The 24,738-nt window shown below is 39.0% G+C and overlaps 3 protein-coding genes across 3 annotated transcripts; all 3 read right to left on the reverse strand.

Moving 5' to 3' along the window:
- Positions 1-1,753: 1,753 nt before the first annotated feature.
- LOC118564865 (zinc-binding protein A33-like) lies at positions 1,754-3,268 on the reverse strand. Its single transcript, XM_036144200.1, has one exon. The coding sequence runs from the start codon at positions 3,173-3,175 to the stop codon at positions 1,754-1,756; it is 1,422 nt and encodes a 473-aa protein (XP_036000093.1). The 5' UTR covers positions 3,176-3,268.
- Positions 3,269-12,711: 9,443 nt separating this feature from the next.
- Positions 12,712-14,160, reverse strand: LOC118564729 (nuclear factor 7, brain-like). The gene has a single exon (XM_036143573.1). The coding sequence runs from the start codon at positions 14,158-14,160 to the stop codon at positions 12,712-12,714; it is 1,449 nt and encodes a 482-aa protein (XP_035999466.1).
- Positions 14,161-19,031: 4,871 nt separating this feature from the next.
- LOC105924875 (tripartite motif-containing protein 35-like) lies at positions 19,032-22,072 on the reverse strand. The gene has a single exon (XM_036144199.1). It carries the CDS (start codon positions 21,972-21,974, stop codon positions 20,550-20,552), a length of 1,425 nt encoding a protein of 474 aa, XP_036000092.1. The 5' UTR covers positions 21,975-22,072; the 3' UTR covers positions 19,032-20,549.
- Between the last annotated feature and the right edge of the window lie 2,666 nt (positions 22,073-24,738).

Consider the following 24,738-nt stretch of genomic DNA (forward strand, 5'->3'; position numbering starts at 1 on the left):
GGGACAAGAACTGGCTTTGTGGCTATACTTTTGCTCTGGACATATTTTCACACATGAATGAGTTGAACTTAAAGCTACAGGGGAATCAAAGTCAATTAAAGTTTATTTATATAGCACTTTTCAACAGTCCATATGGTGCACAACGTGCTTTACAAGCTAAAATCAAATAAAAAGATGTTGAGACAAAATAGATAAAATTCTATAGGAAAATAACAGGATAAATAGAGATAAAAACTAAAAAGTACATAACAGCACAATTCAAAACAATTTTAAGAGCTAGAGAAAAATAAAACCACAAGATAAACAAAAGTTATCCACAGTTGAACAGCTAGGAGGGGAAAGATCAGTTTGTGCACAACATGTGAAATCATTTAAATCCAAATTCACCTTATTCTCTGAACAAATTTCAAAAACATCTTTGGCTCATTTTCCCACGTTAGCCTTGCAAACAGAGGCTGCCCAAAACATGAAAAAATACAGCAAATTACTGAGCGACCTACTCAGAGAATTCTGCTGTCGGTTCTCTGATTATGAGAAAATGGACAAGTCACTTCAGCTGGTGTCCATTATCACAAGATCCTGAAACAGAACCACAGGTCTGACTCCGTGTTAAAGGACAATTTCAGCTCTCATAAACTGAATGATTTTTATGCTTCACTTAATGATGTCACGTTTCCAAACCTGTGGAGGGAAGCCCAGAAGATGCTGCCGCTGTTTGTCTCAACCTCCATGTGAGAGCAGACGTTCAGACTCATGAACTTCAACAAAGTCCATCACAGATCTAAGTTAATGCAGCAACACCTGAGCTCCATCCAGAGAACCGCCACAACAAAACTAACTCCAAACTTTGATGCACTGACAAAAAAAGGAGGTCAACAACTGTTCTTACTGAAAGTGAATGTGATTTCACTATGTTGTGGGAAAAAATATATAATTTGCACAATAAGCCTTGAATATTCATGCTTTACTATCTGTTAAAGCTAAAACCTTTTATGCAATGGCTTCACGTGTAATTTTTAGTAGTTTACACAAATACTTCATACATCTTCTCCTAGCCCGGCCCCTCTGTCAGATTTAAGAACCCATTGTGGCCCACGAGTCAAAAACTTTGTCCACCCCTGTCCTACATGGAGGAGCTGCAGGAGCTCTGCAGGCTGCAAAGAGACAAGAACCTGGAGCATCTGGACCAGGTCGGGTTCTGGATCCAGTTTACTGTGAGGAACAACAGCACTGCTATCAGAAACAGTTCTCCATTAATCCACTCTCTGTGAATATGAACTGATTCTATAAATGTTTCAGGAGAAAAAAAACTTTATGGTTTAAAGCTTTCTATCAGCATAAATAATAACTGGACTAATAGAACTGGCTGCTGGTTCTGACTGTGATTTGAAGTCCAGAGAACTACAGAGTTTTTCTTCAACAGTCAAATTGGAAAATTAAAAATTGTCCAATGCTGGTGAGAATGATTACAACTAAATACTGAAGTAAAAACATTATTAAAGGATTATTTTTTACTTGTTTCACAAAAATAAAAACACTCATTAAATGTTAAAGATGTTTTGATTTTCAAAAAAAATTTAGTCATGTTTTCTTATTTTTAATTTCAAATTAAAGTTTAAAAACCTTGAAAACTGTTGTTCAAGGTTGGTAGTATAATGAGATAATGTGTTCATTTGCAATTTAAAACAAATGTTGGTCTGACTGCAAATAGAAAGATCTAAAAAAATATATTTTAAAAACACAACTTTGATGTTTAAAAAGAAATCTCAGTTTGACAGATTTTGAGATCAGAAGTTTTGGCATCAGCAGCTCCTACAACTTCTAAATAGGGGAAGAGTTTCTCAGTGAAAGTGTCTCTGTGAGTGTAGATGTGAGACATGTCTTCAGGGTCGTAGAAGGACACCTCCCCCCTGTCATAGTCCAGCTGGACTCTGATCTTCTGGAGATTATTTGTCACTGTGAGAGTCTTACCATCACCATTAGTGTATTCTCCATTACGATGAACTAAGCACCAGATTCCGTATTTTGGTGAAGCATATAACTGTCCCTTCCTGTCAACTGACTCTTTAACATAACCAATGTACCAGACAGGATGGTCTCCCACTTCCACCTCCCAGCTGTGTTTGCCTGAGCTGCAGCCCTCATAACCAAAAACATTGGTGTAATTAGTGTTTCTCTCTGGATTATCAGGAAGCTGCTGCTTTGTGTCTCCATTCCTCACACTGGTCAGATCATCAGACAGGTAGAGCCATCTACTCGCAGTGTTTGGGTCCAGAATGACAGGACTGAAGTGGACCTTCTCCTTCATCTTCTCCCAGACTCTGAAGGACAGGTTGCCCAGGTGTTTGGCCACATCTATCAGAGCTCCTGAGACCAGCTGTGGATCTGACAGTGACCTCTGACCTCTGGCTCTGCTCTGAGTGGCTTTATAACTGCTGAGGAACGGCACGTTGTCTTTCTGCAGGTCTTCTTCAACAGCAGAGATGCTGTCTGACAGAGAGGAGATCTGCTCCTGGATCCTCTTCATCTCTCTGCTGATAGTCTTCCTCTTCTGCTCCTCTTCCTCCCTCAGAGCTGCCAGTCTGGACTCCTCTTCCTCTTTCAGGAACTGATGGAGCTTGTTGAACTCTGCTCTGATCTGTCTCTCTGTGGACAACAGCTGCTTCTTGGAGTGTTGAACCACATCCTCGTATGTTTTCTCCACCTGTTTGTGTTTGTTCCTCTTGTCCTGCAGAGACTTTAAGTCAGATCTCAGCTGCTCCTTCAGCTCACTGACTGCTTGTTCTACAGGAACCACTTTGTGACTCTGGTGGAGAGAAAACTCACAGCCAGGACACACAGCTCTCTGCTCGTCTTCACAGAACAGTTTAGGGTCTTCTTGGTGTTTGCTGCAGACCACCATCAGCTGCTTTGCTCCTTTTTCTGCCTCAGATGATCCAGATTTCTGTCTTCCTGTAAAAGAGTCAGCGAGTTCCTTCAGAGTGAAGTTAACTATTGGAAAATCCTTGGAAGATCTTCTTTTACAGACGGGACAGTTCTTGTTTCCAGCTTGTTCCCAGAATTTCTGCAGGCAGCTTGAACAGAAGCTGTGGTTGCAGCTCAGAGACACAGGATCTCTGAAAGTCTCTGAACACACATGGCAGCTCAGGAAACTTTCCAGAAGTCTCTCAGCCATTCTGGATTGAATTATTTCAACAGCCAAACTCACCAAAAGTTTCAGCTGCTTCTTCTTAAAATCTTCCAAATATTTCCGTGTTCATTCAGCGGAGATCTGACACCCAGTAATGGCGTTTCAGCTCAACTCAATAACGTCTGAATTTCCTTGCTGTACTTTAACCTTTGGACCTCGTGTTAAATCAAACAATCTGCTACATCAATTTATCTCCAGAAGGAGATACAGCAGAGGTGCTGTCTGAACTTCTTTCACAGCTGAAATAAAACAGTTGAAATGTTTTGTTTTCTATTTTTACAAAGTTGAAAACTGACTTAAACGTTTACTTGAATTGTCTTGTTACTGAAATGGGCTCTACAAACAAACTTGCTTTGCCTTCCTTGCTATTTTAACCTGCTTTGTAAAATTACATTATAAATTAAACAAATACATTTGTGTGCTGGTGAAGATTCTCAGTCATCCAGGTCATGGTCATTCCAAAAAAGTAAAAAAAAAAAACAAAAACTGGACTTTTCTTTCCGAAATTTGAAGACGTTTTGCTTCCCATCCAGAAGGCTTTCTCAATTCAAAATGTCTGTAATTATGTGGAGTTCAAAGCTTTATAGTACTGCCCAGCAAAGGCCTTGTAATGGCTTAAGTAACATGCAAATCTAAACAAAACAGGTCCACCTCTTAGTAATGGGGAGTGGTTAAGGTTATTGTTGGCCTAGGAATACATTTGTGGAAATCAAAGACCTTCAAAGGCAAGATTTTACTTAGGTCCAGTTTCCTGCAGTATTTTCTCCTTAAATCTTTTTTTACATGCTTGGTTTTGATTGGACTATAGTATCAAAAGCCAAAAATATATCCACAACCGAAACCTTCTTAGTTGTGGTTTTATCAGAGGAGAAATGTTACAATGAATATTGATGGTTTGTTTTTTTCTACATCTTTAAACTGGTGTTTCAGCAGCAGTGAGAAGAGAGTTGTGCATCTTCTATGATTCCTTAACTCACGCTGCTGCTGTGGTAGCGTACTACCACTGTGGTAGGTTTGTAACTGAAAAAACTCTACTTGGACTAACACCAACTTACTTAAGCTCTCTTTTGCATAGATCTAGTAGTTCACATGCTTTACGGTCAAATGACTTTATCCTTCTACATGTTCCTCGTGTTCGAACTGATAAAGGAAAGAAACCATTCGGTGTGTTGGCTCCTATAGCATGGAATCAGCTCCAGTCTGAGCTCACGATGTCGGAAACTATTTCATTGGACTTATTTCGAGCGGTTCTTAAAGATAGACAACAAGCTTGTATGAAACAGTATCACTGCTTTTAAATTGTTTTTATTGTTTTATATTTGTGCATATGTATTAATTGGTTTTATTTTTGTAACCAGGTTGTAGTGTTTTTGCAGATTTCTGCCCAGGTCCCCCTTGAAAATGAGATCCAGATCTCAACGGGGTTTACCTGGTTAAATAAAGGAAATAAAAAAAAAACTAAAAAAAAACCCTCTCTCATTGCTTTCATTAATTACCAAGTCAGAGATTGGTCATTTTGTCATAGTCTGAGGTTATCTTCTCATGAGAAGGTCATGGGACACATGCCAAGTAAAGGTCCAGGTCTGGTCTCTCCTGCTTCATTTGGCTCCAACTACATCAAATTAATCAGTCCCTTATATACAAGTTTTATCTTTGCAAGATGTCGTACAACAGTTTCTCACAGGAAGGTCCTCAGAAACTCGAGGTTGGCTGCAGTGACCACTGCTGCAACTTATGGGGTAAAAAATTATACTTCCAAAGCTAGACCCCCTGGGCTGGGATCAAGAATTATGCTTCCTATGACCATCACCCAGCCAGCCTGAGGTCCCTGCAGCACGGGCCCTGCTGATGGAGCACAACGTGAAGCTAATCTTTGTGGCTCCACAGTAGCTAAAGGACCTCCGCTATCTGCTGGTTTCTCAACAGTGTGGTGTCGGGCCTGAAATTCTGACACACTTGCTTCCAAAGTTACAAAAATACTACTTTTATTACCATTTTTGCTAAAGGAAGCAAAGCTATAACTGAGTATCAGACATAGAGAGCAGGAGAGAGGGGGAGACTTAGACAGAGATAGAAAAGAAACAGGAGAAACAAAGGAAGCCATAGTAGCTGTAATACACTGTGTAATGGGAACAAAGTCTTTTTAATGAGCCTTTATCTGGTGTCTTATAACAACACACCACCAAGGTCACGGCGCCCTTTCTGAAGTTTTTTTTCCTTTTGACTTTACTCAGATTGATGAACACGTGATGTTCTAAATGATTTATGATGAAAATTTATCACAAAAAAGTGCTAAATATTTATTTATTTTTACAGATTTTTACTAATTATGATGAGGAAGAGACTTCAAAGAGAAACAGGAACTACCAACTGGCAGCACCAAGCAACTACATATTCGTATTCATAATATTTCACTTCTTTCTGCAGTTTTCTTTATTTTTTCATTTTTTAACATTAATTTAGTCTAAAGCAGTCCTTTAGTTAACTTTGGCGACAATCATAAAATCAGCTTCAGTTCATATAACGCCTTGTAATTGCGTTATATGAACTGCTGAACTGCTGAAGCCTCAAATGGACTCTGTACCACATTCGTAGACTACACAGTTTTTAATAATACTCACCTGTACACTGTGAAATCGCACACTGTCTATTTTTGTCATGATTTGGGTTTTTATTATTTGCTTATGTTCTGTTTGGTCTTTATGGTGATTTTGGTTCTGGATTAGTTTAAGTTCTGTTTTGGTTTAGTGATTCTTTTATGTAATCAATTCTGTCTTAGGTTTAGGTTTTTGTACTAGTTTTGGTTAATGGAATAGTTTGGGTTTTAATGTGGTTTGATTTTGTACTTTTCTTCTGGCCTGCTCTGATCACTTGTCACCAGCCTTTATTCAGTTCACCTGCCAGCATTCTTTTGTCTTGCTCTCACTCCCCTTCACCAGTTACCATCCAATCAGCTTCAGTTTAGTTGCAGCCATTTTGTCTCCCCTGATCAGCTCCACCCATTCTTGTAATTAGTTTCACTCTGTTCACCTGCTCACTCCCCTACTTATATCTGCCTCTGTCTCCTGCACTCTGCCAGATCATTGTCTTTACAAGCCTTTGGTGAGTTTTGTCCAGCATCCATAATGTCTGTTGATATTACCCAATTGCCTTTTTGACGTCTGAGCCATCCTGAACCTGTTTTTCCCTGCCCTGTCTGACTGCTCACTCGTTTTGCTGACCTGATTCTGCCCTTGGATTATCAGAGCTTGCCTTATCCCCGTTTGTATTCCTGCCTGTTCTGGACTGCCATTTTGTGTACCGTTTTTGGACTATCATTCCGACCACTGAGTTCTGCCTGCCCCTGTATTGTCTAGATCGCCTTAATTAAACCTGTTTTTTCATTCATCTCCTTGTCCGGCCTGAACACTGGGTCCCTCCGTCTCTGAATTCATGACAATTTTCCCTGCATTGTTTACATTGTTTACATTTCAATTGTTTGCATAAATCACTGCTGCACCTTAATTTACTGTAATTTACTGCAATTTACTGTGATTTTCCAAGCTGTATGCAAACTAAATATTGTTCTGTACACATTCTGTGCATACAAAATGACAAATAAAGCTGTCTAAGTAATTATAACAGGTCTTCCACAGTCAGCTGTTGTTACAGGGCTGTTAGAGGAGACAGTAGTCAGTCAATAGTATAAGTACTTTGGTGTGCTGTCATCAGGTGGGAATACAGTCTGCTGGTTTTGAGCAGATGAGGTTGGTTCCTGCTTGATGGCTTTCTTAATCCTCACTGTCTCACCATCCTGGAGGTCAGGTAGTGTCCTGATTCCTTGGTCTAATTATTGATCCTGTCCTTGCTGTCTTTTTACTAGGTTGCTCCTGTCATTTTCATGGAGAGCTGAGCGCAACAATGTGTCTGTCGCAGGTATTCTTGACTTATGCCTTCTACCCTGGGCATCTGAGCAGATGACAATCCAACTCCACACAATGGTGTGTTCCTGCAACGCTAGATATGGGTCACCCACGGTGTTCTGTGCTTTTTTTCAATGAGTCCTTTATTCTCTGAACTGCTCTCTCAAATTGTCCATTTGACTAGTGGAAAAGGGAACTTGCAGTTGTGTGTTTAAAACCCAACTGCTCAGTGAAATCCACCATCTCTTTGCTCACAAACTGTCTTCTAATGTCAGAAATTAGCTCCTCCATTACATCCTGCCATGCAAATACTGACTTCAGTCCAGTGATGATGTGTTAGCTTGTTTCAGTTTTATGATCTCTGGAAACTTTGTAAACTAATCTATGCACACTAGACACCCTGCATAATCTATTCCAACCTTTGCCCTCACTGCTTCAGACACTGGATGTTAAGTGACTGACTCTCTTGGATGATTGTTCTTGGGTGTGTTTCATGCAGCACACCGAGCCACAACTCCTTCAGTCTGTTAGCCCATGATGTCTGACCAGAACAGTACCTCACAGGGTCACTCCTTACACTTAACGCATGACCTGTGGATTTTCCTGAGCATTTCAGTTCTCAGTTTATGTTAAACTACCAACCTTGAGTTCTTGAATACAAGTCGATCAACATTTCACAGTTCTTTCTTAAATGTGCAGTTTTCTGATTTTGTCTGGAACCCATCTCTATTTATCTGGCCAGCTGCATCTCTCAAAGGCAATTGTGACCAATTTTAATTCAGTGTCTGTCTCCTTTTATTCCGTCTTTGAACTCTTGTAACTTTCAATCTGATACGGGGAGTTGATGATTTACACAAATAACCTCCAGCTCATCATAAAAAAGGTTCTCATAATGCTCCTTTAGAAATTCTCTGCCGAAACCACCAACAATGTGCATTTTCTTTCCTGACTTGTAATCAACATCAAGACTGTATTTTTCAGTCTCATGAGCATTGCTCACAATCTAGCTTGGGCGCTGAGGCGTGATTTTTTTAATATCGCCTCCAGTGGCTTGTGATCACTTTCTACACAAACAGATAATCCGTATAGATACTAAGGGAATTTTTCCCAGCAAGACACAATTTTAAGCATTTCTCAGTTAATGCTCTGGAGCTGATGCTACTGGCCATCCCTCTTGGAGAAGCAAGGCTCCTAACCCCTCAGAGCTTGTATCAATTCATAAAGTAACTGACTTGCTGACATCATAATACTCAAGCACTGGTGCAAACCTGACGAGAGCTTTAAGTTTGTCAAAACTGTGTTGTTGGTCTGATCCTCACTGCCATTCCACATTTCCTCCTAACTTCCTTAAAGAAGTCCTAAAGTCTGAAAGGTTGGGGTGAATTTAGAGAGGTATTGCAGTAACACTGTGAACCTCTGAAGAGCAGCTTTGTCTTCTGGTGCAGCCAAGTTTGGAATGGCTCTAACGTCTAACGTACAAACCTCTGAAATACTTCAGGTGCTGACGATATAAAGACCTGTGTCTCCCAAACAGCGGGTTGAACGTACAGAAGTGAGAGCTTTCCTCACCAATCTGGATTTGCTAAAATTCATGGTTGACTTCCAACATTGACAAGAATGTGGTATTTCGTGTCTCAGCAACCACTTCTTCATTTGTGTACAGCGGATAATGTTCTCTTTTAGTAGCTTTATTCAAATCGTGTGGAGATCCTAACTTTGGTGGGTTTTGTTATTGTTACCCAATCTTTAGGATCTTTCTGTTTGGTTGTCATAACTAGATTTTCCTTTTTTAAAGTTATATTTCAATTTTGTCCATCAGAGCAACAGACTCTCTCCAGGGGCATGAATTACTGATGTGATGTCTGGGTTTGTCTGACTCTAGTATACTCCAAGTATGCAGCCTGATCCAGAAAGTAAATCCTCATATGAACTCAGAATGTTACTCTGTATTTAAAGGGAATGTAATCTCCTACTCACTTAACTGTTCTCCAAAAACTACATGTGCATTATTTCTAATGACCTGAAATTCATTATCATACACTTTATCTTTAACCAGTAAAGATAATTTCAGCAAAAGTTTGAAAGTTATGTAAATAACTTTGTGAAGAATTATCCAATGGTGGTGAGAGAGATTACAAAAACCAACACTTTTAGAACATTCATAAAGAAATATTTTTTATATAATGGTTTCACCAAAATAACAACAGACTTTTTTTAATGAAGTCTAGTTATTTTTGTAAATGGCAATGTTGTTGTGATTCAGTTTGATCTATATATTTAAACAAAAGGTTAAATACATCTTATTTCATTGACTCATTTTTTATATACCTTCACCTTTCTCTTCCTGTTTAACACAAACAGCCTATGACTAACAGAAAACATCCAGTTCTGGTCAGAAGTTTAAATCCACTCAAAGTGGGAATGAAAGTCATTATTCTGGACTTTTAATAATTTAATTTTACTGTTTTTTTTGTTTTGTTTTTTGGAATACGATGATCACATACAGCCTAAATGATCTTTCATAACAAGTTTGGATTTAGTTTCATCCACTAAGGGTCATAATTATACATACAGGCTGAAATATACTCCTCCAGACCCTCTACCCTTTGGTTTAATGTCCCTTAGTGAGCTGGACCTGGACCACACACTGTTTGTGGCCGCCATCAAGCGTCTGGCAAATTTCTGACTCTTTTTTCCAGAAAAGGTGGAGTTCAATCATTAACTGGTTGGTTTCCCGTCACTGACCCAACTTTTAATCCCAGTCCACAAACTGGAAACAGGACTGATGTCAGGACTTTGGGAAGACCTTTCCAGAACCTTCAAGCTTCTTGTTTTATCTGCTCTAAAACCGGCTCTGATGTGTTTTCAACCAGTTTCTGACTTTATCTTGTATTTCTTTACCTGCTTTGATAAAGTTGAATGATCTCAGTAATAAATGTAACGTTAATATTTAACCAGGATGAAGACCTCTTTCTTATCAGAACCAGAGCTGCACTTTGATCCTCTGAACAAATCTAACTTCCTGCAGTCTGAGCTTTATGATCCTCCTATATCAGCCATGGGCAAAGTAAGGCCCGCGGGCCACATGCGGCCCGTCCAGCTTTTTAATCCGGCCCACCCAACATGTCTAATTCAAAAATATTATCAAATTTCATTCATTTAGCATTTTAGGTGGCACACTCCAAACACATTGGCCTTTATTAACACTTCTTCATGCTTTGCTCCTTGAACTCTTCTGTAAAAATCAGAATCAGAAATACTTTAATAATCCCAGAGGGAAATCAAAGAAGTGAACAATAACTGCCTAGTGTTTAATAAGGAGTGGATAAAAAATATGAAGTCCGATCAACGCTCTATGTTTGATATGCGAAGAAATGGTTTCAGTTTTCTGAAAGACTATAATTTCAGCTGTTGCTTTGCTACCAAGCATCCAGCTATGCTCAGAAACAGCCAACGCAAGAACGGGTCGTTGGGGGCTAATTTACAAAACAGCAAAACGTTTTTCATCAACAAACTATAATCCAAGACTCAAGTACCAAGTTACGTTTTTAGCTGCCATTCAAATTAGCAAAGTCTAGCAAGCCTTTCTCCATAGGAGAGTTTTTAAAAGAACGCATGATTGAGACAGCAGGTGTCTTGTGTCCAGAGAGCAAAAGACAAGTTTGAATAAAAAATAAGATTATCACGCAGGATAGTGACTCGGTTGATGAAGATATAGCGGCGAGTTAAACAAAAAGGCGGAGTCCTTTCATTTATATTCACTGCCACTGGATGAAAGTAACGATACAAAAAACACTGTTCAGCTTTAATGACAGTTTTGAGATAACGGAGTTTCTGACCATGGAGTCCCTGAAAGGACAAACGCAGGGAGAGGATTTATATTACCAGTTGTCTGCTGTCATGGAAAGAATGAAGCTGCATCCTCCATCAGGAATCTGTGTACCGGTCAGCACAAAAAGCAGTTTAATCACATCATTAATCCAGTTCGGGAATTCCAGGGGAATCAAAGTCAATCAAAGTTTATTTATATAGCACTTTTCAACAGTCCATATGGTGCACAACGTACTTTACAAGGTAAAATACGAATGAAAAGATGCTGAGACAAAATAGATCAAATGTAAAAATCTAAAGGAAAATAACAGGATAAAAAGATATAAAAACTTAAAAGTGCATAAAAGCCCAATTCAAAACAATTTTAAGAACTATAGAAAAATAAAACCACAAGATAAACAAAAGTTATCCACAGTTGAACAGCTAGGAGGGGAAAGATCAGTTTGTGCACAACATGTGAAATCATTTAAATCCAAATTCACCTTATTCTCCAAATAAATTTCAAAAACATCTTTCACTCATTTTCCCATATTAGCTTTGCAAACAGAGGCTGCCCAAAACATGAAAAAATACAGCAAATTACTAAGGGACCTACTCAGAGAATTCTGCTGTCGGTTCTCTGATTTTGAGAAAATGGACAAATCACTTCAGCTGGTGTCCATTATCACAAGATCCTGAAACAGCACCACAGGTCTGACTCCGTGTTAAAGGACAATTTCAGCTCTGATAAACTGAATGATTTTTATGCTTCACTTAATGATGTCACGTTTCCAAACCTGCGGAGGGAAGCCCAGAAGATGCTGCCGCTGTTTGGATCAACCTACATGTGAGAGCAGACGTTCAGACTCATGAACTTCAACAAAGTCCATCACAAATCTAAGTTAATGCAGCAACACCTGAGCTCCATCCAGAGAACCGCCACAACAAAACTAACTCCAAACTTTGATGCACTGATAAAAAAAAGGAGGTCGACAACTGTTCTTACTGAAAGTGAATGTGATTTCACTACGTTGTGGAAAAAATATATATAATTTGAACAATAAGCCTTGGATATTCATGCTTTACTGTCTGTTAAAGCTAAAACCTTTTATGCAATGGCTTTACGTGTCATTTTTAGTAGTTTACACAAATACTTCATACATCTTCTCCTAGCCCGACCCCTCTGTCAGATTTAAGAACCCATTGTGGCCCACGAGTCAAAAACTTTGTCCACCCCTGTCCTACATGGTGGAGCTGCAGGAGCTCTGCAGGCTGCAAAGAGACCAGAACCTGGAGCATCTGGACCAGGTCGGGTTCTGGATCCAGTTTACTGTGAGGAACAACAGAACTGCTATCAGAAACAGTTCTCTATTAATCCACTCTCTGCTGGTGAATATGAACTGATTCTATAAATGTTTCAGGAGAAAAAACCTTTGTGATTTAAATCTTTCTATCAGCATAAATAATAACTGGACTAATAGAACTGGCTGCTGGTTCTGACTGTGATTTGAAGTCCAGAGAACTACAGAGTTTTTCTTCAACAGTCAAACTGAAAAAGGAAAAATTGTCCAATGCTGGTGAGAAAGATTACAACTAAATACTGAAGTAAAAACATTATTAAATGATTATTTCATGCTTGTTTTACAAAAATAAAAACACTCATTAAATGATAAAGAACAAATTAGTCATGTTTTCCTATTTTTAATTTCAAATTAAAGTTTAAAAAACTTGAAAACAATAATGTGTTCATTTGCAATTTAAAACAAAGATTGGTCTGATTGCAAATAGAAAGATCTAAAAATATATATTTTAAACACATAACTTTGTTGTGTAAACAGAAATCTCAGTTTGACAGATTTGGAGATCAGAAGTTTTGGCATCAGCAGCTTCTCCAACAAATAAGTAAGGGAAGAGTTTCTCAGTGAAAGTGTCTCTGTGAGTGTAGATGTGAGACATGTCTTCAGGGTCGTAGAAGGACACCTCCCCTCTGTCATAGTCCAGCTGGACTCTGATCTTCTGGAGATTCTTCTTCACTGTGAGAGTCTTACCAGCACCATTATTGTATTTTCCATCACGATGAAGTAAACACCAGATTCCATATTCTGGTGAAGCATATCTCTCTCCCTTTCTGTCAACTGACTCTTTAACATAACCGATATTCCAGCGAGGATGGTCTCCCACCTCCACCTCCCAGCTGTGTTTTCCTGAGATGAAGCCCTCAGAACCAAAAACATTGCTATACTTAGTGTTTCTCTCTGGATTATCAGGAAGCTGCTGCTTTGTGTCTCCATCCCTTACACTGGTCAGATCATCAGACAGGTAGAGCCATCCACCTGCAGTGTTTGGGTCCAGAATGACAGGACTGAAGTGGACCTTCTCCTTCATCTTCTCCCAGACTCTGAAGGACAGGTTGCCCAGGTGTTTGGCCACATCTATCAGAGCTCCTGAGACCAGCTGTGGATCTGACAGTGACCTCTGACCTCTGGCTCTGCTCTGAGTGGCTTTATAACTGCTGAGGAACGACACGTTGTCTTTCTGCAGGTCTTCTTCAACAGCAGAGATGCTGTCTGACAGAGAGGAGATCTGCTCCTGGATCCTCTTCATCTCTCTGCTGATAGTCTTCCTCTTCTGCTCCTCTTCCTCCCTCAGAGCTGCGAGTCTGGACTCCTCTTCCTCTTTCAGGAACTGGTGGAGTTTGTTGAACTCTGCTCTGATCCGTCTCTCTGTGGACAACAGCTGCTTCTTGGAGTGTTCAATTATCTCATCGTATTCTGTCTTCACTTCTTCTTGTGTGTTCCTCTTGTCCTGCAGAGACTTTAAGTCAGATCTCAGCTGCTCCTTCAGCTCACTGACTGCTTGTTCTACAGGAACCACTTTGTGACTCTGGTGGAGAGAAAACTCACAGCCAGGACACACAGCTCTCTGCTCGTCTTCACAGAACAGTTTAGGGTCTTCTTGGTGTTTGCTGCAGACCACCATCAGCTGCTTTGCTCCTTTTTCTGCCTCAGGTGATCCAGATTTCTGTCTTCCAGTAAAAGAGTCAGCCAGTTCCTTCAGAGTGAAGTTTACTATTGGAAAATCCTTGGAAGATCTTCTTTTACAGATGGGACAGTTCTTGTTTCCAGCTTGTTCCCAGAATTTCTGCAGGCAGCTTGAACAGAAGCTGTGGTTGCAGCTCAGAGACACGGGATCTATGAAAGTCTCTGAACACACATGGCAGCTCAGGAAACTTTCAAAAAGAGCGACTTTCTCAGCCATTCTGGATTGAATTATTTCAACAGCCAAACTCACCGAAAGTTTCAGCTGCTTCTTCTTAAAATCTTCCGAGTATTTCCATGTTCATTCAGCAGAGATCTGACACTCAGTAATGGCGTCTCAGCTCAGCTTAATAAGGTCTGATAATACTTTCTGTACTTTAACCTTTGAGCAACGAGTTAAATCAAACAATCTGCTGTGTCAGTTTGTCTCCAGCAGGTGGTGCTGTAAACTGACTTGAATGTTTACTTGAATGTCTTGTTAATGAAATGTTCTTTACAAATAAACTTGCCCTTTTCACCATTTTAACCTACTTTGTAATATTACATTATAAATTAAACAAATACATTTGTGGAAATCAAACATTTTTAAAATTAGGATTTTACTTAGGTCCAGTTTCCTGCAGTATTTTTCCATTAAACTTTTTGTTGACATGCTTGGGTTTATTGGACTATAGTATCAAAAGCCAAAAAATATCCACTCCATGGCTTTCTTTTAAAGTATGTTACACAACATTGTTCATATTGGTCCAAAATATATATATATTTTTTTCTGTTAAAGTTATTAGTTGATTCTTTCTCAGATTAATGAAGAACACGTGATGTTCGAAATGATTTATGGTGGAAATTTTTACAAAAATGATACTACATAAATTTCAATTTTTTTTCTAATATTCTGAGTAAATGTTGAATGTTTATTTCTATCATGTCACTAAACTGATTAAACTTTTTACTTTTCAATTCATATTAAAACCTTTATGACAAAAATTTATATAAAAAAGTTTTTATTTCAATCTGCATCTTCTAAACTGACATGAACACCAGAGTCTCTGTTGAAAACACTACAGATAATCTGAATTACTTAGAATTTATTTTGCATCTCTGGGTCGATCATTTCACTCGGTCTCCACTGATTGATAAAATATTTCATTCATCTTTTACACACAAAGTATTTTACCAGCATCAGATGTCAGATTGAGCAGATATTTATATTCCTATTCACAGTCACTAATCAGTTTGTACTGCATCCTTTATGCTGATTTTGTTCATTATCTGTGATGAAAGTCAAATATCAGCAGGAGTCCTTCGCTGCTGCATGTTTATTCAGCCTGTGTTACATTTAGACGTCACATTATTTTATCATCAGATTTAAAGTTTGGTCTAAAATCCTCTGATCCTTCACAGGAACCATCAACTGGCCTGGAGGTCCAACTATAACTGAACGCTCCAGGCTGCAGCAGAATCAGGAGACTGAGGAAGAGACTCAGCTGTCCTCCACAGAGAGCAGAGAAGAAGAAAAAGAGAGAAGCAACAGGAGGTTGAAGCTAAATGATGAGTCCAATCTCCTCAGTCACCTCCAAAATCTTCAGGACAGTTTGCTTTTCTCTGTTGGTTCATGACTGGAACTGAAACCTTCTTAGTTGGGTTTTTATCAGAGGAGAAAGTTTACGATAAATGTTGATGAATTGTTTTTTGCTACAACTTTTAACTAGAGGAGTTGGCATCGAAACGATCTGTTTACTTCTTTCAACAGGAAGAGATCGGCTCGTCTTCAGGTTGTCCAAAACTCTGCTGCAAGGCGACTGATAGAGGAACTAATTCAACCTGTTTTTACGTCGTTCCACTGGCTGCCAATCTGATCTAGATTTCATTTTAAAATCTCAGGCTTAACCTTCAGAGCTGTACATGGACAGACTCCTTCCTATGTTGCTGAATTTATTCAGCCATATTCCTCCTCCTGTAGTCTGAGCTCATCTTATCAGAACCTTCTAGTGGATCCTGGACACGCTTCAGGACCTGAGGAGACCAATCTCTCCAAGCTGTCTATTTTTCTCTGTGTGTGAAAGATGAACCTCAGGTTTTTTGATGATATTAACTGTGAATGATATCAGTTGTAATATAATTTGAAACAGGCAGATTTCAGGACAACCCTGTTAGCAACTGTTTCACACATTCAGGTGGTGGATCTGTTTAGGAGAAAGTTGCCTAGTTTCTAGCCCCAGTCTGACCCTGGTTGTATCCTTGATGCTAAAAGGAAGAAGGGATTTTATTTATTTTTCAGCTGCTGTGTTGGTGCTAAATTAGGAGAAAGGTTGTTTACAGAATGACAGAATCAATTAGGATCGATGGTAACGTATTAGACTCCAGAACTCTGTTAGAATGAGAGTTTTCACAGTGTTTGTTTGTTCAGTCTGTGTTCTGTTGTTATATCATCTAAGCCGGTTCTTCCTAAACCTTCAGCTTCACCCACAAACCCACAAACTAACAGGAAGAGACTCATGAGCCCAACTAGAGACTGAGTATAAAACCATTTTAATTAAACAAGGATATAATGACAGGACAAGCAGCATCAATAGCCAACAATTTGCTTTCATCTATTTATAGTTTTATCATTTATATCAGAAAGATGCTTTAACATTATCTTTGTGGTTCAGCTGGATTTCTGAAGAGGGTCTCCAGACCCACACTTGCTGATCCGTGACCCCCAGTGGGGTCCTGACTCCAGCTTTGAGAACCACTGATCCAAGCAACAGCTTTATAGTTTGATTTCAAGTCCTCTGAACCTTCACAGAAGTCATGAACACGGTAACAGACCTGAACATGAGTTCATGCTCCTGATGAAGATGCATCAGGAGCTGCTGATGGATTTCATCAGAGGTTCCTGTTTCTTTCTGATCCTTTTCATTGTTTGTTTTCTCTCATTTCATCATCTTGGTTCATGTTAAACTGTGTTTATTACTTAGTAGCTCTAAACTGTTATAAAGGATAATATCCTCACAGATAACAATGTTTCATGGATCACGTTTTGCTGCTTCTCATTTCTTTGTGTCTCTTTTTGAATTCAGACATCAGTAATTTAAACTTCTGGAGATTTCTCACTCATCTGTAATAAAATCAATGTTTACCATCTTCTCATTGACTCTGAAACAGTTCTAATATTCTTTCACCTTTCTCTTCCTGTTAAACACAAACAGCCTTTGACTAACAGAACATCCAGTTCTGGTCAGAAGTTTAAATCATTTCATCATGGGAATGAAAGTCATTATTCTGGACTTTTAATGATTTAGTTGGACTGTTTTTAGAATAACATGATCACATCCAGCCTAAATGATCTTTCATAACAAGTTTGGATTTAGTTTAATCCACTAAAGGTCATAATTATACATACAGAACCAAATATATACCTCCAGACCCTCTAGCCTTTGGTTTAATGTCCCTTAGTGAGCTGGACCTGGACCACACACTGTTTGTAGCCGTCATCAAGCTTCTGGCAAATTTCTGACTCTTCTTTCCAGAAAAGGTGGAGTTCATTCATGAACTGGTTGGTTTCCCGTCACTGACCCAACTTTTGATCCTGATCCACAAACTGGAAACAGGACTGTTTCACTTGTTTCTGATCAGAACCAGAGCTGCACTTTGATCCTCTGAACAAATCTAACTTCCTGCAGTCTGAGCTTTATGACCCTCCTATATCAGCCATGGGCAACGTACGGCCCACGGGCCACATGTGGTCCGCCCAGCTTTTTAATCCGGCCCACCGAACCTGTCTAATAAAAAATATTATCAAATTTCATTCATTTAGCATTTTAGGTGGTACACTCCAAACACATTGGCCTTTATTAACACTTCTTCACGCTTTGCTCTTTGAACTCTTCTGAAAAAATCAGAATCAGAAATACTTTAATAATCCCAAAGGGAAATCAAAGAAGCGAACAATAACTGCCTAGTGTTTAATAAGGAGTGGACCAAAAATATTTCTTCACTGAAGTCCAATCAACGCTCTATGTTTGATATCCCAAGAAACGGTTTCAGTTTTCAAAGACTACAATTTCAGCTGTCGCTTTGCTACCAAGCATCCATCTATGCTCAGAAACATCCAAGGCAAGAACGGGTCGTTGGCGGCTAATTTACAAAATCAGCAAAACGTTTTTCATCGGCAAACAGTGATCCAAGACTTAAGTACTAAGGAAAGTTTTTAGCTGCCATTCAAATTAGCAAAAGGCTAGCAAGCCTTTCTCCATAGGAGAGTTTTTAAAAGAACGTATGATTGAGACCGCAGGTGTCTTGTGTCCAGAGAACAAAAGACAAGTTTGAAAAAATCAGATTATCACGCAGGACAGTGACTGGATTGATAAAGATATAGCGGCGAGTTAAACAAAAAGGCGAGGTCCTTTCATTTATGTTCACTGGCACTGGATGAAAGTAACAATACAAAAAACATTGTTCAGCTCCTCAGTTTTATCCGAGGGATTAATGACAGTTTTGAGATAACGGAGTTTCTGACTATGGAGTCCCTGAAAGGACAAACGCAGGGAGAGGATTTATATTACCGGTTGTCTGCTGTCATGGAAAGAATGAAGCTGCATCCTCCATCAGGAATCTCTGTGTACCGGTCAGCGCATATAGCAGTTTAATCACATCATTAATCCAGCTGTAAACTCGTTAACTTCATACCAGCAAAGGGGAATTCAGGATGGTCAGTTTATGTTTCTGGAGGAAACCGATGCCAATCATCAGGACCTGCTTTACCGCTCTGGTGTCTGCTGGTTAGGTTTGGGTAAAGTGTTCCATTGAGTGTGGGAGCTGAAAGAGGAGATTTGGGTATTTTTTTAAATTAATCGGGAAGTCAGATGAATTTCCTGAGCTGAGGGACAAGAACTGGCTTTGTGGCTATACTTTTGCTCTGGACATATTTTCACACATGAATGAGCTGAACTTAAAGCTACAGGGGAATCAAAGTCAATTAAAGTTTATTTATATAGCACTTTTCAACAGTCCATATGGTGCACAACGTGCTTTACAAGCTAAAATCAAATAAAAAGATGTTGAGACAAAATAGATAAAATTCTATAGGAAAATAACAGGATAAATAGAGATAAAAACTAAAAAGTACATAACAGCACAATTCAAAACAATTTTAAGAGCTAGAGAAAAATAAAACCACAAGATAAACAAAAGTTATCCACAGTTGAACAGCCAGGAGGGGAAAGATCAGTTTGTGCACAACATGTGAAATCATTTAAATCCAAATTCACCTTATTCTCCAAACAAATTTCAAAAACATCTTTGGCTCATTTTCCCACGTTAGCCTTGCAAACAGAGGCTGCCCAAAACGTGAAAAAATACAGCAAATTACTGAGCGACCTACTCAGAGAATTCTGCTGTCAGTTCTCTGATTTTGAGAAAATGGACAAATCACTTCAGCTGGTGTCCATTATCACAAGATCCTGAAACAGCACCACAGGTCTGACTCCGTGTTAAAGGACAATTTCAGCTCTCATAAACTGAATGATTTTTATGCTTCACTTATTAAGTCACGTTTCCAAACCTGCGGAGGGAAGCCCAGAAGATGCTGCTACTGTTTGTCTCAACCTACATGTGAGAGCAGACGTTCAGACTCATGAACTTCAACAAAGTCCATCACAGATCTAAGTTAATGCAGCAACACCTGAGCTCCATCCTGAGAACCGCCACAACAAAACGAACTCCAAACTTTGATGCACTGACAAAAAAAAGGAGGTCAACAACTGTTCTTCCTGAAAGTGAATGTGATTTCACTATGTTGTGAAAAAAATATATATAATTTGTACAATAAGCCTTGCATATTCATGATTTACTACCTGTTAAAGCTAAAACCTTTTATGCAATGGCTTTACGTGTCATTTTTAGTAATTTACACAAATACTTCATACATCTTCTCCTAGCCCGGCCCCTCTGTCAGATTTAAGAACCCATTGTGGCCCACGAGTCAAAAACTTTGTCCACCCCTGTCCTACATGGAGGAGCTGCAGGAGCTCTGCAGGCTGCAAAGAGACCAGAACCTGGAGCATCTGGACCAGGTCGGGTTCTGGATCCAGTTTACTGTGAGGAACAACAGAACTGCTATCAGAAACAGTTCTCCGTTAATCCACTCTCTGCTGGTGAATATGAACTGATTCTATAAATGTTTCAGGAGAAAAAAACTTTGTGATTTAAAGCTTTCTATCAGCATAAATAATAACTGGACTAATAGAACTGGCTGCTGGTTCTGACTGTGATTTGAAGTCCAGAGAACTACAGAGTTTTTCCTCAACAGTAAAATTGGAAAATGAAAAATTGTCCAATGCTGATGAGAAAGATTACAACTAAATACTGAAGTAAAAACATTCTTAAATGGTTATTTTATACTAGTTTCACAAAAATAAAAACACTTAAATGATAAAGATGTTGTGATTTTCAAAATGAATTGTCATGTTTTCCTATTTTTAATTTCAAATTAAAGTTTAAAAACCTCAAAAACATTAAAAAAAACATGCTCATTAACAATTTAAACAAAGGTTGGTCTGACTGCAAATAGAAGGATCTAAAAATGCTAAAAATAATTCAGAGAATTTAAAAACACAACTTTGATGTTTAAACCGAAATCTCAGTTTGACAGATTTTGAGATCAGAAGTTTTGGCATCAGCAGCTTCTCCAACACTGAAAAAAGGGAAGAGTTTCTCAGTGAAAGTGTCTCTGTAAGTGTAGATGTGAGACATGTCTTCAGGGTCGTAGAAGGACACCTCCCCCCTGTCATAGTCCAGCTGGACTCTGATCTTCTGGAGATTCTTCTTCACTGTGAGAGTTTGACAATCACCATTAGTGTATTTTCCATCACCATGAAGTAAACACCAGGTTCCATATTCTGGTGAAGCAGATGCCTCTCCCTTCCTGTCAACTGACTCTTTAACATAACCGATATTCCAGTCAGGATGATCTCCCACCTCCACCTCCCAGCTGTGTTTCCCTGAGCTGAAGCCCTCAGAACCAAAGACAGTTGCAGAATAAGTGTTTCTCTCTGGATTATCAGGAAGCTGCTGCCATTCATCTCCATTTCTCACACTGGTCAGATCATCAGACAGGTAGAGCCATCCATTTGCAGTGTTTGGGTCCAGAATGACAGGACTGAAGTGGACCTTGTCCTTCATCTTCTCCCAGACTCTGAAGGACAGGTTGCCCAGGTGTTTGGCCACATCTATCAGAGCTCCTGAGACCAGCTGTGGATCTGACAGTGACCTCTGACCTCTGGCTCTGCTCTGAGTGGCTTTATAACTGCTGAGGAACGACACGTTGTCTTTCTGCAGGTCTTCTTCAACAGCAGAGATGCTGTCTGACAGAGAGGAGATCTGCTCCTGGATCCTCTTCATCTCTCTGCTGATAGTCTTCCCCTTCTGCTCCTCTTCCTCCCTCAGAGCTGCCAGTCTGGACTTCTCTTCCTCTTTCAGGAACTGGTGGAGCTTGTTGAACTCTGCTCTGATCTGTCTCTCTGTGGACAACAGCTGCTTCTTGGAGTGTTGAATCACATCCTTGTATGTTTTCTCCACCTGTTTGTGTTTGTTCCTCTTGTCCTGCAGAGACTTTAAGTCAGATCTCAGCTGCTCCTTCAGCTCACTGACTGCTTGTTCTATAGGAACCACTTTGTGACTCTGGTGGAGAGAAAACTCACAGACAGGACACACAGCTCTCTGCTCGTCTTCACAGAACAGTTTAGGGTCTTCTTGGTGTTTGCTGCAGACCACCATCAGCTGCTTTGCTCCTTTTTCTGCCTCAGATGATGCAGATTTCTGTTTTCCAGTAAAAGAGTCAGCCAGTTCCTTCAGAGAGAAGTTTACTCCTGGATCCTCTTTGGAAGATCTTCTTTTACAGATGGGACAGTTCTTGTTTCCAGCTTGTTCCCAGAATTTCTGCAGGCAGCTTGAACAGAAGCTGTGGTTGCAGCTCAGAGACACAGGATCTCTGAAAGTCTCTGAACACACATGGCAGCTCAGGAAATTTTCCAGCAGAGCTCTCTCAGCCATTGTGGATTTAATTATTTTAACAGCCAAACTCACCAAAAGTTTCGGCTGCTTCTTCTTAAAATCTTCGAAATATTTCCGTGTTCATTCAGCAGAGATCTGACACCCAGTAATGGCGTCTCAGCTCAGTTCAATAACGTCTGAAAATACTTTCTGTTTCTCTAACCGGTTTGTGACGCGTTAAATCAAACAATCTGCTGTATCAGTTTATCTCCAGCAGGTGGTGCTGTCGGAACTTCTTTCACAGCCACACAGCTGAACATGCAGCTCATTTTTACGCTGAAATAAAAGAGTTGAAGGTTTTATTTTATTTATTTTGTGCACAGTTTAAAACTCACTTGAATTTTTAATGTCTCCCTATTTTAACCTACCTTGTAATTTTTCACCTCAAGAAAAGCAAACAAAAACATTTGTGTAAAAAACATCTAAAAACATCTTTAAAGGCAGGATTTTACTAAAGCTCTGTTGGTTGTAGGTAAAGATTTTTTTCAAGGCTTTAAAGTAGCATGTTACACAACATTTTCCATACTTGGCCATCAAGCTTTTAAACATGTAAAGAAGTTGGAAGATCAAAATAGATGTTTTCTTCAGAAATAAATCTTTCTTTTCTCTCAGTACATCTTGTCTTAATGGCCTTCCTGCCTCTGTTAGAGCAAACAGGCTTAAATCAGAGGCAACCGGACTTTCGTTCAGTTCTTTTTGAAGACGTTTGTACACCTATCCAGGATTCTTTGTCACTGCTCCTTGCAGACTAAACCCTCATTTCATGTGTATTTTCATGTTACTTTTCCCCGCATGAGTATTCTAAGAACCTCAGCTGACATCTGTAACCATTTATCTGACTTGTTTAGATTAAAGGTGTTGAGTACAGTTTATTTTTCAAGAGTCATTTACTAATAAAGAAGTCCAGCTGTCAATGGGCCAGAGGTGGGGGACACCCTGGACGGGTTGCCAGTCCATCACAGGGCAACACAGAGACAGACAGGACAAATAACCATCCACGCACACACTCACACCTAAGGACAATTTAGAGAGACCAATTAACCTAACAGTCATGTTTTTGGACCGTGGGAGGAAGCCGAAGCACCCAGGGAGAACCCACGCATGCATAGAACCCACCTATGCAACATGCAAACTCTACAGGAGGACTCAAACACAGGACCTTCTTGCTGCAAGTCAGCAGTGCTACCCACTGCGACACAGTGCAGCTCCTAATAAAGAAGTATTATTTAGTAGGAGCTTCTTTGGGGTAAAAGAGGTGTTCAACCGCCGACAGGGGGCGATAACATTCACAATATGCTGTCACTTAGCTGCAAGTACATGCACACACACACACACACACACACACACACACAATATCATGATAAGGAGTCCCGTCAGTTTCATAATCACAGAAATACGAATGGAAAACTAAATATTTTTGAAAATTTAACTACTTGTTTTTACTCTGCGAAGATTTTTGGGGTTTTAAGGGATTTGCAAAAGAACTGGAGCTGGACGCTTATAGAGTTAAACAAACACAAAGGTTAAAGAGTATTTTGTGTTTTAAGACTATAAAAATCTTTCCAGTTCAGTCTTTATTTTGCACTAAATTAAATGGTTACTTCCAATTTTTTATAATGATTTTTGTAAAACTCTTATTAATATAGAGCTTATCTGTAATACACATATATCATTACACTCTGAGTTTGTGGAAAAATCATGTCATAATAATATCAACAATGGCTTCACCCATATCTATGTCTCTCTATTGTTTCTCAGTGAGTTGAATTAATTGAAGTGTGAGTTGCTGTTTTTGCTTGAGGTCAACAATAAAACTAAATATATTCAAAAATATCAACCCATGTGCACACGTGTCACCATGTTGGATTGTTTGGTCATATGCTTGGATGTGGAGACACAGAAGCCTTTCAGCAGCTCACTGTCACCAAATCTTTGGATCATTTTTATGTTTTTATGATGTAAAGCAAAATAAACCGCCTTGCTGCTGAAATATGTGATACAAATAAACTTTGACTTGATCACCAGCATGTTCACCTGTTGAGCAACAAGTTCTTAAACATCTCGTTGTATCTGATCCACATTTTTTGTTGTTTTGTTTTTTACTTAACTGGGTTGAAAGTCAAAGAACTGCCAAAGACAGATATGTTCCAAAATAAAATAAATAAAACATTTGACTTTTCTGAGAAGGAAATTATTTCAGTGATGAAATTTACTATTTTTAACATATTTTTGCTTTTTTCATTTATATTTGCAGAACTCATTTTGTTTGACAACGAAACACCCTGGATACTCAGGCTGCACCATGTTAGGAAAACATGCAATATAGCTTAATGTTGTGATAATTATATGTTCTGTGATAAATAGTGAAATAATCCAAAACATTTCAAATGAACCCTAAATGAGTTGTCTATTCAGCAACTCAAAACAAAACAAAAATTATTATTTACATCAAGGTTTTATTGCAGCACTTGGATGCATGGTACTTAGAAATTAGTTTTGTATAATCTTCATTGTTAGTGTATTTAGGATACATTTATCATATACTTCACAGCTCTACTTGATACTAATCATGTGAGTAGCAACTAATAAATCCACTTTAAGATAAGCAGAACAAATATTTAAGCAATGCTTGGAAGTTTGTTGGGAGGAATTGGATTTAATCATGTTGAAAATATTCCTATCTTCAGTGTAATGTCATGAATTAAAAGGACTTTTAATCTTATCCCAGACCTATAAAATAACTGATAACAAGTGCATTTTGGCC

Source organism: Fundulus heteroclitus, chromosome 12, assembly GCF_011125445.2.
Source record: "Fundulus heteroclitus isolate FHET01 chromosome 12, MU-UCD_Fhet_4.1, whole genome shotgun sequence".
Taxonomy (NCBI): Eukaryota; Metazoa; Chordata; class Actinopteri; order Cyprinodontiformes; family Fundulidae; genus Fundulus; species Fundulus heteroclitus.

Bases quoted from the DNA above. Each gene is read 5' to 3' on its own strand.
- LOC118564865 (XM_036144200.1), bottom strand. From the start codon at position 3,175: ATGGCTGAGAGACTTCTGGAAAGTTTCCTGAGCTGCCATGTGTGTTCA.
- LOC118564729 (XM_036143573.1), bottom strand. From the start codon at position 14,160: ATGGCTGAGAAAGTCGCTCTTTTTGAAAGTTTCCTGAGCTGCCATGTG.
- LOC105924875 (XM_036144199.1), bottom strand. From the start codon at position 21,974: ATGGCTGAGAGAGCTCTGCTGGAAAATTTCCTGAGCTGCCATGTGTGT.